Source organism: Malus sylvestris, chromosome 13, assembly GCF_916048215.2.
Source record: "Malus sylvestris chromosome 13, drMalSylv7.2, whole genome shotgun sequence".
Taxonomy (NCBI): Eukaryota; Viridiplantae; Streptophyta; class Magnoliopsida; order Rosales; family Rosaceae; genus Malus; species Malus sylvestris.
In genome coordinates, this window is record NC_062272.1 from 2,501 (window position 1) to 18,606 (window position 16,106).

At 39.9% G+C, this 16,106-nt stretch overlaps 1 protein-coding gene and 1 long non-coding RNA gene across 2 annotated transcripts; one reads left to right on the plus strand and one right to left on the minus strand.

Moving 5' to 3' along the window:
- Window positions 1–6,796: 6,796 nt before the first annotated feature.
- LOC126596394 (uncharacterized) lies at window positions 6,797–7,904 on the plus strand. The gene is made up of 2 exons (XR_007613957.1): window positions 6,797–6,919; window positions 7,208–7,904. It is a non-coding gene; the product is annotated as an uncharacterized LOC126596394 (long non-coding RNA).
- A 120-nt stretch (window positions 7,905–8,024) lies between these two features.
- Window positions 8,025–15,677, minus strand: LOC126596393 (sphingoid long-chain bases kinase 1). The gene is made up of 9 exons (XM_050262963.1): window positions 15,410–15,677; window positions 14,486–15,181; window positions 14,001–14,372; window positions 13,622–13,715; window positions 13,468–13,505; window positions 11,416–11,562; window positions 10,140–10,239; window positions 8,712–9,646; window positions 8,025–8,443 (listed from the first exon to the last, which is right to left on the minus strand). Exons 2-9 carry the CDS (start codon window positions 14,957–14,959, stop codon window positions 8,285–8,287), a joined length of 2,319 nt encoding a protein of 772 aa, XP_050118920.1. The 5' UTR covers window positions 14,960–15,181; window positions 15,410–15,677; the 3' UTR covers window positions 8,025–8,284.
- Window positions 15,678–16,106: the final 429 nt, after the last annotated feature.

Here is a 16,106-nt window from a genome sequence, read left to right on the forward strand (position 1 = left end):
CCCTAAACCCTAAACCCTAAACCCTAAACCCTAAACCCTAAACCCTAAACCCTAAACCCTAAACCCTAAACCCTAAACCCTAAACCCTAAACCCTAAACCCTAAACCCTAAACCCTAAACCCTAAACCCTAAACCCTAAACCCTAAACCCTAAACCCTAAACCCTAAACCCTAAACCCTAAACCCTAAACCCTAAACCCTAAACCCTAAACCCTAAACCCTAAACCCTAAACCCTAAACCCTAAACCCTAAACCCTAAACCCTAAACCCTAAACCCTAAACCCTAAACCCTAAACCCTAAACCCTAAACCCTAAACCCTAAACCCTAAACCCTAAACCCTAAACCCTAAACCCTAAACCCTAAACCCTAAACCCTAAACCCTAAACCCTAAACCCTAAACCCTAAACCCTAAACCCTAAACCCTAAACCCTAAACCCTAAACCCTAAACCCTAAACCCTAAACCCTAAACCCTAAACCCTAAACCCTAAACCCTAAACCCTAAACCCTAAACCCTAAACCCTAAACCCTAAACCCTAAACCCTAAACCCTAAACCCTAAACCCTAAACCCTAAACCCTAAACCCTAAACCCTAAACCCTAAACCCTAAACCCTAAACCCTAAACCCTAAACCCTAAACCCTAAACCCTAAACCCTAAACCCTAAACCCTAAACCCTAAACCCTAAACCCTAAACCCTAAACCCTAAACCCTAAACCCTAAACCCTAAACCCTAAACCCTAAACCCTAAACCCTAAACCCTAAACCCTAAACCCTAAACCCTAAACCCTAAACCCTAAACCCTAAACCCTAAACCCTAAACCCTAAACCCTAAACCCTAAACCCTAAACCCTAAAACCCCAAACCCTAAAACCCTAAACCCTATTTGCCTTGCCTTACCTTGTCGTGTTTTGCCTCGGGCAAACTTTGCCTTGCCTTGCCTTGCCTTGCCTTGCCTTGCCATGCCTTGCCTCGGGGCTAGTTTGCCTTGCCTCGGGCCAAATTTGCCTTGCCTTGCCTCGAGGCTAGTTTGCCTTGCCTCAGGCCAACTCTACCTTGCCTTGCCTTGCATGGAGGCAACTTTCCCTTGCCTTGAGGCAAATTTGCTTGGCCTCGAGGCAAATTTGGCTTGACTCGAGGCAATGTTGCGTTGCCTCCGTTGCCTTCACTTGAAAATATCCAAAAAATATCATTCTTTCAAATTCTCTCAAGATGGTATATAATGCCACTACAAACCATTAAATGTGACAAGATGGTAGGTAGTGGCACTAGATGCATTGTTGTTTGTCTTCATCCACATGGAAGAGATTAAGACCAAAAATTTCTGAATAGGGAACAAAGAAGCAAACCCGTGCCACTCTCGATCATCACCATGCGATCACTAGTCTTTCTGCCCAGCTTTAGCATAAAGACATCCATTTTATCTTAGAGCTCGGTGCTTGCCTTGAGTGCCTTGGGTTGCCTTGGAAGTTAAAACATTGAGATTGGTTGAATGGTTTATGTGAACCGAAGTTTGGCATTGTCATTGGTCATGATTATTTAAAATTCTCTCGAGATGGTATGTAATGGGAAGAATGAAGGAATGATGCGTTGACATTGGTCATGATTCTTTAAAATTCTCTCAAGATGGTAGACAGTGGCATTAGATGCATCTTGACAATATTGACAATGGTTATGGTGTGTTGTTAAGGAAGTGATGATACAAAATTAAGTGATGAGTACAATAACAATGGTTTGGGTTTGTTGTTAAGGAAGTGATGATACAAACTTAAGTGATGAGAACAACAAAGCAAAGCTTTGGACAAGATGAGGAAGGGATGATAAAGGAAGTGATGATACAAACTGAGATTGGTCATACAACAAAGCTTTGGGTATTTCATGCCACTAGATGCATTGTTGTTTCTTCTCATCCACATTCATGTATGTATGTGGCGTGGCAATATTGAGAATGGGTTGGGTTTGTTGTGAAAGGAAGTGATGAGACAAATTTAGGAAAGAAAGAAGCAAACCCTTTAACTCTCCATCTTCACCATGCCAAAGCTTTGGGTTTATGTGAGTTAAAGCAAGTGATGAGACAAATTTAGGTGTATGGGAACGAGGGTTTGGACAACATGAGAAAGGGTCCGGGAATGCATCAAAAGTACGAAATCTTTAAAACAATGAAATATTGAAAGAAAAAAAAAGTAAAAAAAAAACACAAAAAAAGCCAAAATCCTCCTACCCGAAGCACTATTTCCTATTACTATTCATCGACAATCGTCGAAGTCGTCGTCGAACTGTCGAAATGTATGGAAACAAGCATGACAAAGAATAAGCCTACAATGAGAATGTATTCGTAAATGTGAAATGATAGTTAGAATGTATGTATAGAAAGTAGCGTCATGAATTTCCGGAAACCAAAAGACCTTCAAGAATTGAATAGGGGGTGCTCAAAAATCCCCATTTTTTGGCCGTTTGGCCTACAATTTTGGGCACTTTGGGAGGGCTTTTGGACAAGTAAACAAGGGTTGTTTTGAGAGATTTGTTCACAGATAGCATGGGGAAGGGACGGGGAAGGGTTCAAAATAGGAAAAACCCTAAAAATGGAAAATCAGAAAAATTCGGGAAACTTTCAAATGAGTTTTTGACGGCCTAAACGAGCTCAAACGAACAAAATCCATGTTGCATCCCAAGATTTAGGGTTTAGGCCCAATCCCTACATGGAAAGGTAAAGTGCGTCTTCATCAGACTCCATCGAAGTTTCCAAAAGTTGCATTTTAGTCCTTTTTCAAGGCATTTTCCCTTTTTCCCCCCTTCCCGCCTTTTTTCCACTTGTTATAGTACAGAATATTATTCCTTACATCCTCATCTTTCCAACAAGGTAAGGCTCGCCTCCATCGGACTTCGTCCATCTTTTGCTCAAATTCAGTTTTTCCCCCTTATCTCTGCCTTCCCTTTGTTTTTCAAACTTTTTCCTTCTTCCTCCTCCTCTTTCCACAAAGGTATGCCTCGCCGCGATCAGCCTCCATCAAAATTTTCCAAAATTACACTTTGGTCTTCTGTCGTCGCTTTTCTGAATAGTGACTCCTCCTCCGTCTTCATCTGTCCCAAAGCAGTCCTTCCCTATCTTGTGGGTCAACAGTGACTCCTTCTCCGTATTCATTGTTCCACAGTGCCTCTTTCTCCCCCTCCTCCGTTAACAGTTGCTTGCTTCTTTCCTACCTTTCGTCAACAGTGCTCCGTAGTGAACTTAATAAAGGGTCGAGGAATTGGTCAACAGTCCTCCTTTGTGAACACTGGTCCTTTGTCACAAAAACTGTGAGTCTTGCTCCTTGGGAAAATCCCTATCTGGAAAGGTAAGATGCGTCTCAATCGGAGTCTATCAATCTTTTACCGATATTCCCATTACGTCCTTTTGGTACATATTTTCTATGTTTTGAGGTCGAAAAACTTCTCGACACTAGATTTGAAACAAAAGTTGAACATATGGAATGTACCGATGAAGTTGATTTTAATTTTGTATGTGATGAAGATTTAGAAGTCTATGAGAAGTTTGTTGATGTAACGACCCGAAATTTCTAATTCGAAAGCTAATTACTAAGATAGGCCCCAAATTCAATTTCTTAGCAAAGTTCACTAAAAGATTAATCTCAAGTATTTTACTATGGATGTATCTAACCTTCTTGTTAGACTACCTACGTACCCTACTAAGGGATCAAGCCATTTGTAGTTCACATTACGCTTCTAGAACAACATACTAAAATTTCATTTCGATCCAACGGTCAGATCTCCGCCAATCACGACATTCGAGTGGCGGTCGATGTTTTAATTTACTAACTTGCAAATCCAATTGGGGAAGATCCGTACGTCGAATTCCTGATCCGTAAGTTCCTAAGGTCCTCAAATATTTCGAATAAGAACCTATTAAAGTTTGATGACGATCCAACTGTCGGATCGTTGATTCACATAATGACCTAGTAACGTATCGTAGAGAATTTAGGTTCAAACAATCAACCTACGTCATACGAATATCAAAACTGAAATCAAGGCATCTAATTTAGCCTAAAAATAGTATCGACGGCCCTCTGGCCACGCGTCGCCGCGTGTGGTGGTTTCCGGCAACCGGAAACCCACTTTTTTGTCTAACTCCAAATTCTACCAAATTTTACAAAAAGATAGAGCTCAACAAGATACACGAGTTTTATACCTGCCACGAAGTCCAAAAGTGCGGAAGATGGTCAATTCAGCTGATAAAGCCGGTGAATGCCTAAAGCTTCCCAGTGTCGATTCGTCGCCCACGGTGGTCCAACGGAATCAAAGCTGGTCGGAATTTACTCTTGGGATGATAAGCTACAAAACCCAAGTTGTGGCATCGACCATCGCTTTGCCGATTCACAAGAAAAATGAAAAGGGTGGCTGAAGCACCATTGGCTTTCATCGGTTTTTATTAGGGGTGGGCACTTAGAATCGAAAATCGAAACCGAAATACGAACCAAATCGAACCACACCGAACGGTTTGGTTTTGTGGTTTTGGAACAGTTTAGGTTTTGAAACCGAACCGCAACATAGAAAACGGTTTGGTTTCGGTTTTGGCTTTTGAAAACCGCACCGAAACCGAACCGCACCGCAAATATTAATAAACATTTAATTAAATGTCCATATTAAATTTCATGTTTTCATTGGTTGTTTGCTATAATTCATGCACTTAGTATGGACACAACCACACTAGAATATCATCATTCATCACTTTCTTTCGTTCGTTAACTTGAAGGACCTTTGTTATTTTATACCATCACACACACACATATATGTACAAGGGTGGACTAATCTTGTTATCAAGAGTCGAACAATGATCTAATGAAGTCCACTCATTTGAAGCATGATATCACATATTCTAGTATGAAAGTTTCGCTCATGTTTAATGAATTCAAAGTTATTCAACTTGTTTTATGTTATACCTTGTATGGGACACCCTTTTGTTGCACAAACATATTTTAACATCACAACTGCATGCAACATGCTAATTGTTTATATAAAAATGTCTTTTTCCTATTGCTAATGGGAAATGCTTATTAATATGTTAAATTGCAAATTGTACATTTTTTCTTAAAAACCAAACCGAAACCGTTTGAAACCTAACCGAACCGAACCAAACAGTTTGGTTTCATTTTGATTTTGGCTTCAGAACCGCACCGAACCAAACCGCAAAAAATTTTGATTTCGATTTTGGTTTCACTCAAAACCGTACCGAACCAAACCGTGCCCACCCCTAGTTTTTATGGCCTCACACTGCCACATACGGTGGTTAATCAAGGTGGTTCTTGGTTGGATTTTGTAGAGGGGAGTGAGAGCTTCAAGATGGTGGTGGTGGTGTTGAAAAAATTCCACCGGAGTTGGCCGGAATCGACCTCGGAAAAATGGGAGGTCGCAGAGGTCAAAATGGGGGTTTTTCTGGGCTCCTTGAGCCTCTAAACCCAGTTTCTATATATGGAAACCTGCTAATTTTTTGGCAGATAGACTTTGGAAACTTACTACTAATAGTAAGTCCACATGTCTAAAAGGTCTCACTACTTCCGAGGCTCGTAACTTCTCTGTTCTAACTCGGAATTAAGAACGGTTTTCGCCTACACATTCATAGAATCGTCCTCTATCCAAATTTTCCAAGAAACGGGATAAAATATATTGAGGATAAAATATGTCCTCATAAAATTACGTTTAGTCAACGAGAGACATTTTCATCTTTTCACTTCTCGATAAAAAAAATGCATATATTTTTAAAATTTTCAGGGTATTACAGTTGATTGGTACTCTCTACCAATTTATGATGAGTACCATAGTAACATTTTGACTACGATGGATGAAGACTTCCATGTCCAGTTTCATCAAGAGGTAAAAGCTTCGCAATTGTATCAGAATTATGTTTGGGAAGATTTTGTTGCTCGTGCATCATGAGAAAACCTTGGAAAATAATAGTTGCTGAGTTTGATTCTGAGCTTGGATTACTCTTCCAAGCCTATTCATCACTAGAAACTATTTGGAAAACTTACTTGCATGCTTTGAAGTCAAGTTACATTATGAATAGATTAAACAACACATGGTTTGGAAGGCTGCAATGGAACTTGCATCAACTTGTGGGCAAGAACACTTGGAAAATTCAGAAGTTTCTTTTGCTAATATGGATGAAGTGGAAAATATTGATTGGTCATCCTAAAGATCTAGGAAGACTAAACAAAACTCGAGGACAAGTTTTCTTCGAGAAGGGGAAAATGATGCAGGACAAGAAAAGAGCAGATGCATTTGGAATGGAGCACATAAATTTTCAAAAGATGAATTCATGTGCTGAAATAAAGAGGGTTTTAATACAAATGGCTGATCAGGTTAATTACAAGGCCTTTTTTTTTTTGGCTAATCATAACAGCTAGAGCATTTTTATGGCTGATAATAGCCTTTGTTTATGAAATTTTCAGTTTTAAGTGTTTTTATGTTTATTGCATTTTCAATTTCTGAATGTAAGTTACAAAATGGTTATAAAAACCATTTCTTTGTGTAAGATGGAGGGGTTGGATGTTTTTTATTAATGAAATTTCTCAAAGTGTTTCTTTGTTTTAGTTTTGTGTCTTTCTCTTTGTGAGATTGTTCTGCTTTGTTCTTCTAGTTGTCTACGTTGTAGACTCGTACTAGGAGACGGGGTTTTAGGCAACCCTAAGGGAAGGTACCCCTGTGGCAAGGCAACCTTAGGAAAGGTAACCCGAACCAAGGCACCCTGAGGCAATGCACCCGAAGGCAAGGTACCTTTAGGGTGCGTTTGGTACGTGGGATGGGACGGAACAGAGTGGGACGGAACCGTTCCGTCCCACGTTTGGTGCCTTAAAATTGTGTGGAACGCGCGTCCCACGGAACGAAAAAGGGTCAGATTTTGGTTCCCCCTCCCCCCCTGGAACAGGTTTTTCCATCCCGTGGGACACAAATTTTTTTTTTTTGGACAACAATACCCCTTTTATTTTTCATTAATTACATTGTCTACCTCCCTTCTCTCCCGTAACCTCCCTCTGTTCTACCACAAACCCAGTAACCCAATCCCTTCGGGTGCGTTTGGTACGTGGGATGGGACGGAACAGAGTGGGACGGAACCGTTCCGTCCCACGTTTGGTGCCTTAAAATTGTGTGGAACGCGCGTCCCACGGAACGAAAAAGGGTCAGATTTTGGTTCCCCCTCCCCCCCCTGGAACAGGTTTTTCCATCCCGTGGGACACAAATTTTTTTTTTTTTGGACAACAATACCCCTTTTATTTTTCATTAATTACATTGTCTACCTCCCTTCTCTCCCGTAACCTCCCTCTGTTCTACCACAAACCCAGTAACCCAATCCCTTCTTTCCCGTAACCTCCCTCTTCATCCACCACAAACCCAGTAACCCAATCCCAGCAAACCCATCCGACGACGACGACGTCACCACCGTCACCAGCAAACCCCTCTTCTTCTCCGGCGTCGTCACCACCGTCACCAGCAAACCCTCTTCTTCTCCGGCGCCGTCACCATGGAGCCGTCACCAGCAACCCCTCTTCTTCTCCGGCGCCGTCACCATAGCCAGGCCGACGACGACGACGACGCTGCACGGAGGATGATGACGACGTTGCAGGGAAGACGATGACGACGCTGCAGGCCGACGACGACGACGACGCTGCACGGAGGATGATGACGACGCTGCAGGGAAGACGATGACGACGCTGCAGGGAAGACGATGACGACGTTGCAGGGAGGACGATGACGAAGCTGCAGAAATTGATTGAAATGAATTTTGGGATTTTTCTGTGTTTGATTTTGGGATTTTTCTGTGTTTGATTTTGGGATTTTTCTGTTTTTTTTTTTCTTCTTGTAATTGTTTGCTGGTGACGAGATCTGAAATTGATTGGAGGGTTTGCTGGTGACGAGATCTGAAACTGGATTGGTTGCCGAGAAAACGAAGGAAAACGAAAACTGGGGTCTGATTGTTTGAGTTCATACTCGCACTCAGCAATTGTACAAACAAGGCTAAGTTAGTCACAGAATAACGAGTACCACACAAGCAGATTGCGCCAAATAAAAAACAAGGACAATGTTACATGATCTCAAATTGAATACAAAAAAATGAATGAAAATAAACACCGATAAACAACATACACTTGGGCAAACAAAACATTTATAGGCGCCTCAACTATTATAAGGTGTAACGGCCAAGTGTCAAACATATAATCTTGTATATTCCATAAGTGAATAGGAAAGATGCCCTTGACTCCGTTATACAAGTCCAAAAGAAGATACACGGTATTCAGACGTGAGGGTTAGCGGGAAGGGAGCGACCAATAAGTCTGCACTGTTCTGGAAGCAAAGAAGAAATGACTTGCCCGTTGAGTGGAAAAAGCTCTCCATCAATACCACAACCATTGTGGGTGTGCTTTCCTGATACCTTAATCTTCACTGACTTTGCCTGCAATGAAAGATAAAATGAGAATCCCCCTATACAACTTACTGTAAATTATTATTTATCAAGAACCTGCCCAAGAAACAGGAATTAAAAATCCCAATCCGTCCCAACCCCTAAACTCCAACACAAGGGAAAAGTTACAATACAAAATCCAACCAACGATGAAGCCACTTACTGTTTGCTTGAACTAGAAATGCACCAAAAATTGTGAAGTTTTGTGGTTCAATAAATGCAGTTTGTCAAACAAAGTGCAAAGACATTACTAAAGTACCTTGACATTTTCCACGTATGGCAGTGAAAGGTGTTTACCCATCTGCAGTAGCATGAAAAATCTCAAAAGCCTTAACCGCCCACTTCCATGAACTAGGAGCAAATCCAAGGTGTTGTCATCATGCTCAGCTTTTGGCGCCACCACTTGAGAACTCTGAACAGTTCTGCAAGCATGATTGCAAACCAGAATACCGAGGAATTGACCCTTCGTAACAACCCATTTATCTTCATACCTAGGAACAACTTCCTTTTTTCCTGCGTCCACATCATCTGATGGCCCTGGTAATTCAATAGGATTTTCCACATCCCAATTAGGTTCACTGTCCCACTTGGGTTCCGCATCCCAAATTGGACCTGGATCAGACAGCGTTGATGATATATCCTCTTTATCATTTGTTCCAGCATTGCACCAAGAAGATCTGGAGGCATCATGTGTGGCTGTCAATCCAGACCATCCTTTATCTGCTCTCGACTTAGAGCGGGTCCTTGGCCAATTTGGAGTTGTTGACAGAGGAAGCTGAGGATGAATAACTTCTGGCTCTGCAGTTACATTGCTCCTTCCCGTTGAAAGTCGTTTTGATTTCGGATCTAGGCCACGTACGTACTCAGATGGTTCAATGCTAGCATGACTGCTACTGCAGTTTGTATCCAAGTCTCCACCAGACATTCGAGTAGGAGTCATGATGGAGTCGATACTTGACAAACTAGAGGCTCTTGGAATCCCATCCGTGTTTGATCTCCTCATGATGTCTCTGTATAGTTCTGACATGTCAACTACTTCCCTTTCTGAGAGTTTTCCTTCTACGTCCTCTTTTAAAGCTGGAAGATACTCAACTTCATAGCTGTACTTTGGTAGGCACAAGAATTTGAGAAATCCAGCAACAAAATAACGAAGAGGACCAAAGCGCTTTTGGTATTTCTCAGAGAGCTCCAATACTGCAACCAGTCCAAGAAGAATTAACATTCTAACAAATATAATTTCCCCACACAGACTTATTTTGATTACTACAAGTAGACCAAATTAAGAAATGTTGTTCTCAGAGATCCAACTCATCTATCAATCACCAATTGATCAAAATGCTAGGAAATAATCTAAACAACATTATTGAACAACCAGGCTGTGGGAAAACTGAAAATTTTTACAAATACACAACAGAAGGAGACAGCTCGACAATTTTTATATCAGATGGATCTAAAGTGACCATCGACACACAAGACAAACAATAAATACTTAGAAAAACCAAAAACATTCAATCCAATTAAAGTAGTTTTGCTAAATCCCAACAGCGACTAATTAATAATGAGAATCAGAATCAGACAAAGTATCACATTAACAGACCTTAGCCACCAAGTTTGCTAATAAATATGCATTACAAAATACCATCACTCAATATCTAGATGGAACTTAATCATATGCATTAGGAATTACCATCACTCACAAAACCATAATATGAGACTGTCATCCCAAAGTGAATAACGCCAGTCTGAATCCACTCAACAGCAAAAACATCTGTAGCTGTAAGACCCCCCTGAAACCAAGAAAACAGCACATAATTTCTACTTCAATGAATACTTTTTAGTTTTCAAATGTGTCAACAACCTTACAGATAAATGTAGCTGATAGGTAATTTCATAACTCAAAAAATGGAGATAATAAATAATGGGATCTTAAATGTTTATGCAATGCAGCTGATAAAAAGTTAGCTGGAATATTGTTGGGTATTCACAAGTGTTGAATTTGATTGTCTTCCCTTTGGTGTATTTGGGGTGTTGAATAACCATCCCTTATCCATTTCATGCTATTGGCAAAGGCATAGAAGGGTGAAGAGTCTATTTAATTAGTGTTTTACAATATTTTAAACTGTTACAAAGTAAGTTGCATTGGTCACACACTCACCTAGTTGATAGGAAACTGACTGCAGCGAATTTAGAGAGCTTCCCATGCACACATAAGAAATTGAGGTTAAGACCTAATTGGTAAGAGGTTGATTACCAAATAACTACAGAAAAATTGGATAAGGTACCAAAAGAGACTTTGTTTTTCATTGTAAGAGTATTAATTTTCTATTAATACGTTTTTACAACCATAGTATATTGTCAAGTTTAGTATATTTGGGTTTTAAGCCTTCAACTCTTAAGCCTAGATACTAAACTCTCAACAGAATTCAATACATACATTAGAATAACAACAAAGTACACCATGACTCAATCACAACTCTGTGATTGCCAATCAGTCACAATTGTGTGCTTGCCAAGTAAATCGTGCCTCGATCACAATTGTGTTAGTTAAAAAAAATGTTGTGGGTCCATCTGAATGGTTGGCAGTTCGAACTCTGGATATGTTATAGCTCAAACTGATTCCTTCTCTCCACGTCCTCCACACTACTATTTAGAAGGAAATAGCCTTTTAACTCTTTTCGCCGATTTTATGACTTTGGTGATGTTAGGCTGATATTTCAGAGTAAGATTCGAGTCATGGCAACACAAAAAAGAAAAGTGAGACACACGGATCTATGACTTACGATGTGGTTGTAATTTTGCCTTGCATGTAGGGTAGTTTTTCAGTTCATGCGAGCATCTATTTGGTGTTGGTCTAAAATGGGAAGTCAGCCTAATTGATGGAAAATTCTACTTTGTAGTATATACACTACAACTGAATGTAATCTAATTTCTTTTATTAACATGATGAACCCTAAATACATTACCTTGACAATGGCCATTGCAGCAGAAACTGGATCTCTAACTCCAAGGACTGTCCAAACTAATGAATTATCAGAACCAGCAGGTATAATCCCAATTGGTATAGAAATTCCTTCTTGTTGGTTGTCTCTACTTAGTAAACCATTTAGAACCTGTACAGAAATAAAGTTAATGAAAATGTATAAATAAAGAAAAGGCCAAAGTTTAATCCATTGAATTCAACCAAGCCAAAATAGAAGAAGAAAATAGAATATGGGAATTTTTTTATTTTTCAAATTTCTTAGCCGTCAAACTCCAAAAAATATAAATGCGAGGTTGTTTTTTCATTTTTGTTATTAAAAGATACAAGATATTCATTAAGAAGAAAAAATAAACTGCAGCACAGGGAACAAGATGTTCCCTAAAACTACACCTGAATAGAGAACAACAAAACAGAAAATCAATGAAAACAGAACAAAAGAACTCATACACAACAGTGCTCCAATAGCACGAAAGAACCAAACCTCAAATTCTGAGAAAACTGAAGCCAATAAGGACGTTAACAAACAAAATGTGTTCCACAAATGATTCACAATCCTTCCCCTAGCACCACTAAAAATACTCCTATTTCTCTACATCCAAGCAACCCGAAAGTATTGCCTTCACAGCACCAAGCCCATTTTCCTATCTCCCAAAAACTCCGGCTTCTCACCTAGAATTTTGCCCAACTCAATTGGGTTTCCCAAAACAGCCTTATCCACAGAAAACAGACCGTTAAATGATTCAAGACAAAAAACAACTCAGTCACTCTCCTAACTCCAAGTCATTCAAGATTTTTTCAAAACCCAACAATCCCAAGACAAAGGAAAAGATAGACGGCTCAAACACAAACTACAAATATAAGCATTTAAAGATCTTGATAATCTATATGAAGGAGAAAAAAGAGAAGAGAAATATTTTCCCCCTTCCATCCCAACACCTCACCCTTTCGCCATTCCCCTAATCCAAATATTCAGAATAAAAAAAAAAGACTTCAATCTCCAATTTTTTTTTTCTGGTCAAATTGAACCTCTATAAATGACGTTAGAATCCAAGCCATCCTCATGTGGCCCCTATTTACTCTTAATGACATCGTACCAAAAAATCATCCTCCACTGGAAATCGCCATAACTATTTCCCGAGTAAAGCCTTATTTCTCTTCAGCAAGTTCTCTCCATCGCACCTAGACTCTTGCCTTTTCTTTCACTTTCGTCACCACATACCATTTAGCCATCTTAAACCCTTAAATCCTCATTAATGATGTTACCATACCCCTTCTTCCTATTTCCTTTTTGCACAACTCAATTTGCTCAACTCCAACTTTAAACTTTTAGCTCGGTTCCCTTTTTAATAACCTCCCAGCTTCAACTCAATTCTCTGAATGCTTCTTTTTCCCCAAGTGGAAACGACAAAATGTCCAACTTGCCCATCAAATCTCCCAACTTCTCCAAAACATTATGATCTTTTGCAATTATATTCACCGTCCAGCTTGATCCACTCCAGATCCTACCACAGCTTCTCTTCTTTTATACAAACTAGCTCCCCACCACACTCCAATTGCCCAACATCTCTTCATGCTTCTAAATATCTGATTTCCCTGCATTTTGTGTGTCCCCTACAATTTGTTGCTGTCCACAGTCCCAACCACACTGACTTTCACCTAAGATCTCTGTCAAATCATCCTCTCCCACGTCTGGTATTTCAGCTTCATCCAAAGAGCCATCTTCCTCTGTCAATGCACCACACTGGGAAGGATTCTTTCATCATCCTTGGTTTCAGTTACAAAATCTATAGCCCCCCATGATAGAAAATGACAGTTTATGGAAAATATTTTCACATATATGGCGGTCCTATAATCAATGCATGCTTTCATTTTTTTTGGCGCTAAATCATTTTAATGGTCAAAATATGTGTTGTAGACAGTTAAAGTATCTGTTGTGGGGTGGGGGGGGGGGGGGGTTCGTCGTGGAGTGAAGGAGAGAGAAAATAATAAGAATCATGGATAGGTACCGGGAACATCGAAGTAGCAAAGGATTTACCTCATTAATAATTCCATCACCCCCAACACAAATGATTCCTGAAAATAAAAAATTATAAATGCACAAAAGCTATAAAGATGACAAAGAAAATCAGAAAGCATAAGGAAAACCAAAAATAAGCAATGTGATTAGATATTGGATTATGTAGTAGTACCATCAGGACAAGTGCTAATGTCAACAGTAGAGGCAAGTTTCCTAGCATGACCTGCAGACGTTGTTTTAACTACCTCCACTTTGAAACCTGCAAGCTGTCACAGTTCACAGCTCCAATATGAATATAAATATGACCACAAGCTCTGGAAGAGTGCATTAACACTATCACGATTAGAGATGCAGTCCAACTCTACCATTGAGTTCAAATATACAAAGAGGAATTATAAATACTTATTTCCTATTAGATAGCTACATCAATGGGTGACATACAACAGCTCAGTTTAAGAGTCGTATCCATCAAATAAAAATAATACTTCTCCTGAATACCAAAAGGCACTATAATCAATATATAGGGAAAGGTAACAGAATATACATCATACCTTAAATATAGGTTCAACGACGTTGTGAAAAACCTTACTTGAACGGCCACGTCCAGATCGTGGATTTAATATAACAAGCATTTTTGGCGGACTCTTACATTTGAAAATTAATTCAGGAGGAGTATCAATTGGGATTAATTCTGAAGAAGCCTGCTTTTTAGAAGATAGCAATGGATGAGGCAAGCAATTCACATAACACTGCTGATCAGCAAACCCCCCAACCCACTGAACTGCCTCTTCTATGCTAGAAGCCGAGAATCGAAAGTCCTTACGTCTTCTGCGAGGCTTTATAAAACATGGAAGGCCACAAGAACCCTTTTTCAAGGGATAAGAATGCACGGTGAAATGTCTGAGACCAACATGGTACGAAACCTGTGCAAGAAAATAAAAACATTACTGTTTCCTACTTCATTCCAAAGAGGGAAAGGCAGCCTTGTGATTTGTAGCTGTTGTAACATTCAGCTATAGGAGGAGGAAGTTCTTACTGAGATGACATCATCAAGATGCAGCATGTGAGAACCCCAAATTAAAGCCTTACTGGTAAGCTTGCCAGCAACAGCTTCCTGGTTGGGAATATCAGCAGAGGAGGAGGTGGTTTGTTGTGCATCAGTAGAAGAAGAAGTGTTTATACTGCTGGTTTTTCTTTTGTCCAACACTAATTTTCCGGTGAAGACGACATAACCCAACAGATCAGACTTTTCATCTCCAGCAGCAGAAGCCGGAATGTCAATCCTGTGCTCGAAGGTCTTTAGTGTGTTGGGATCCTCAGTGGAGGCAGGGGTTGGAGTCTTGGAAGCCTTGATCTTCTGTCGCTTCTGTTTCTCAGGGAAGACAATTGGGGAGGAGTGTTGGCCCCCAGTTGCAGTAGCTATCTGGGAGCACAATCCCAGTCGCCTGAGAGACTGCTGGGGCGTCGTTACTCTCAAACTGTTCTTGGAAACTCTCCCACTCTTCTGCATATTATTTATATCTTTCTTTTCTTCTTACTTTTCCTTGTAAAACCAGAATTATTATTCTGCTTATGAATTGCAAAAGGGGAGATCGAGAAAACAGACGAAAGATGTGTTGTTAGTAGGGATAGATGAGCGGCAGCAGCTGGAGAGGAGGTTTCAATCCCAATTCTAATAGTGAAACGTTGATTACGCAGTAACTGCGGCATAAAAATGACTAGATCAACCACCCTGCATATTTATTGTTTCGAATTAGAGGTTAATTCTTCATCAAAAATGGATTCATTGAGCACAAATCGCCATTTCTACAACTGGGACCGGAATCCTCAACAAGTCGAAAAATAATTACAATCCTATTACAATTACAATTACACTTACAATTACAACAATATAAGATATAAAAAATAATCGAGACTCAATCCGCTGGAATTGAGGCAAAGGAAGAAGGGGGCGACTTACGAGCTGAGCTGAGCTGAGCTGAGCCGCAGGTCCGTCTTGTTGCTCAGCCGAGGTGGAGATGGCGATCCTTCGGAATACAAAGTCGCACACTCAATCAGACCTGAAATGGAAATTCAGCCCGCTTTCCTCTTCTTCAGTCGGTCCGCGTCGGGGTCGGCCCTCAATTATCAGTTTTTCCTCTCTTTTTCTATTCACCGGGTAAAGGACAGGAACTGAAACGGAGCTAGCTCCCCTATTATCTTAGGGAGTCGTTCTATTTGGACCAGTTGGTCGTGCAAGTTTTTCTATTTTGTACTTTTTCTTTTGATATTAATAATTATTATTTTTAACGGCACATTTTTTATCATAAATAATTTTGAAATTGGTCTAATTCATCCTTTGATCATTTAACTGAAAAATCGATCAAAATCATTTTTAGATTTAACTACCGTATATCAATGTAGTCTCTCATCAAATTCATTAAATTTTCTAGAAGAATGCTGGCCTACCATACAAGAACCACACAACTAATAATTTTGTGTCACATAGAGAGTATAAAAAACACTCTTGAAAATTAAAAAAAACTAGAAACCAAATAAGAAATTAACAACCTTCCCTCCAAATACTAGTTTTCTCCTTTACATTTAGCATGCAATGACTGGTTGGGTGAAATGGCAGATAAATTGCAGAGAGGCAAACAATCGTTTCACTGTTTGAT

Bases quoted from the DNA above. Each gene is read 5' to 3' on its own strand.
- LOC126596393 (XM_050262963.1), bottom strand. From the start codon at position 14,959: ATGCAGAAGAGTGGGAGAGTTTCCAAGAACAGTTTGAGAGTAACGACG. The intron at 13,716-14,000 runs GTATGATGTATA...GAACTGTGACAG, and splicing joins TCGTTGAACCTATATTTAAG to CTTGCAGGTTTCAAAGTGGA. The intron at 13,506-13,621 runs GTACTACTACAT...TTTTATTTTCAG, and splicing joins CATTAGCACTTGTCCTGATG to GAATCATTTGTGTTGGGGGT.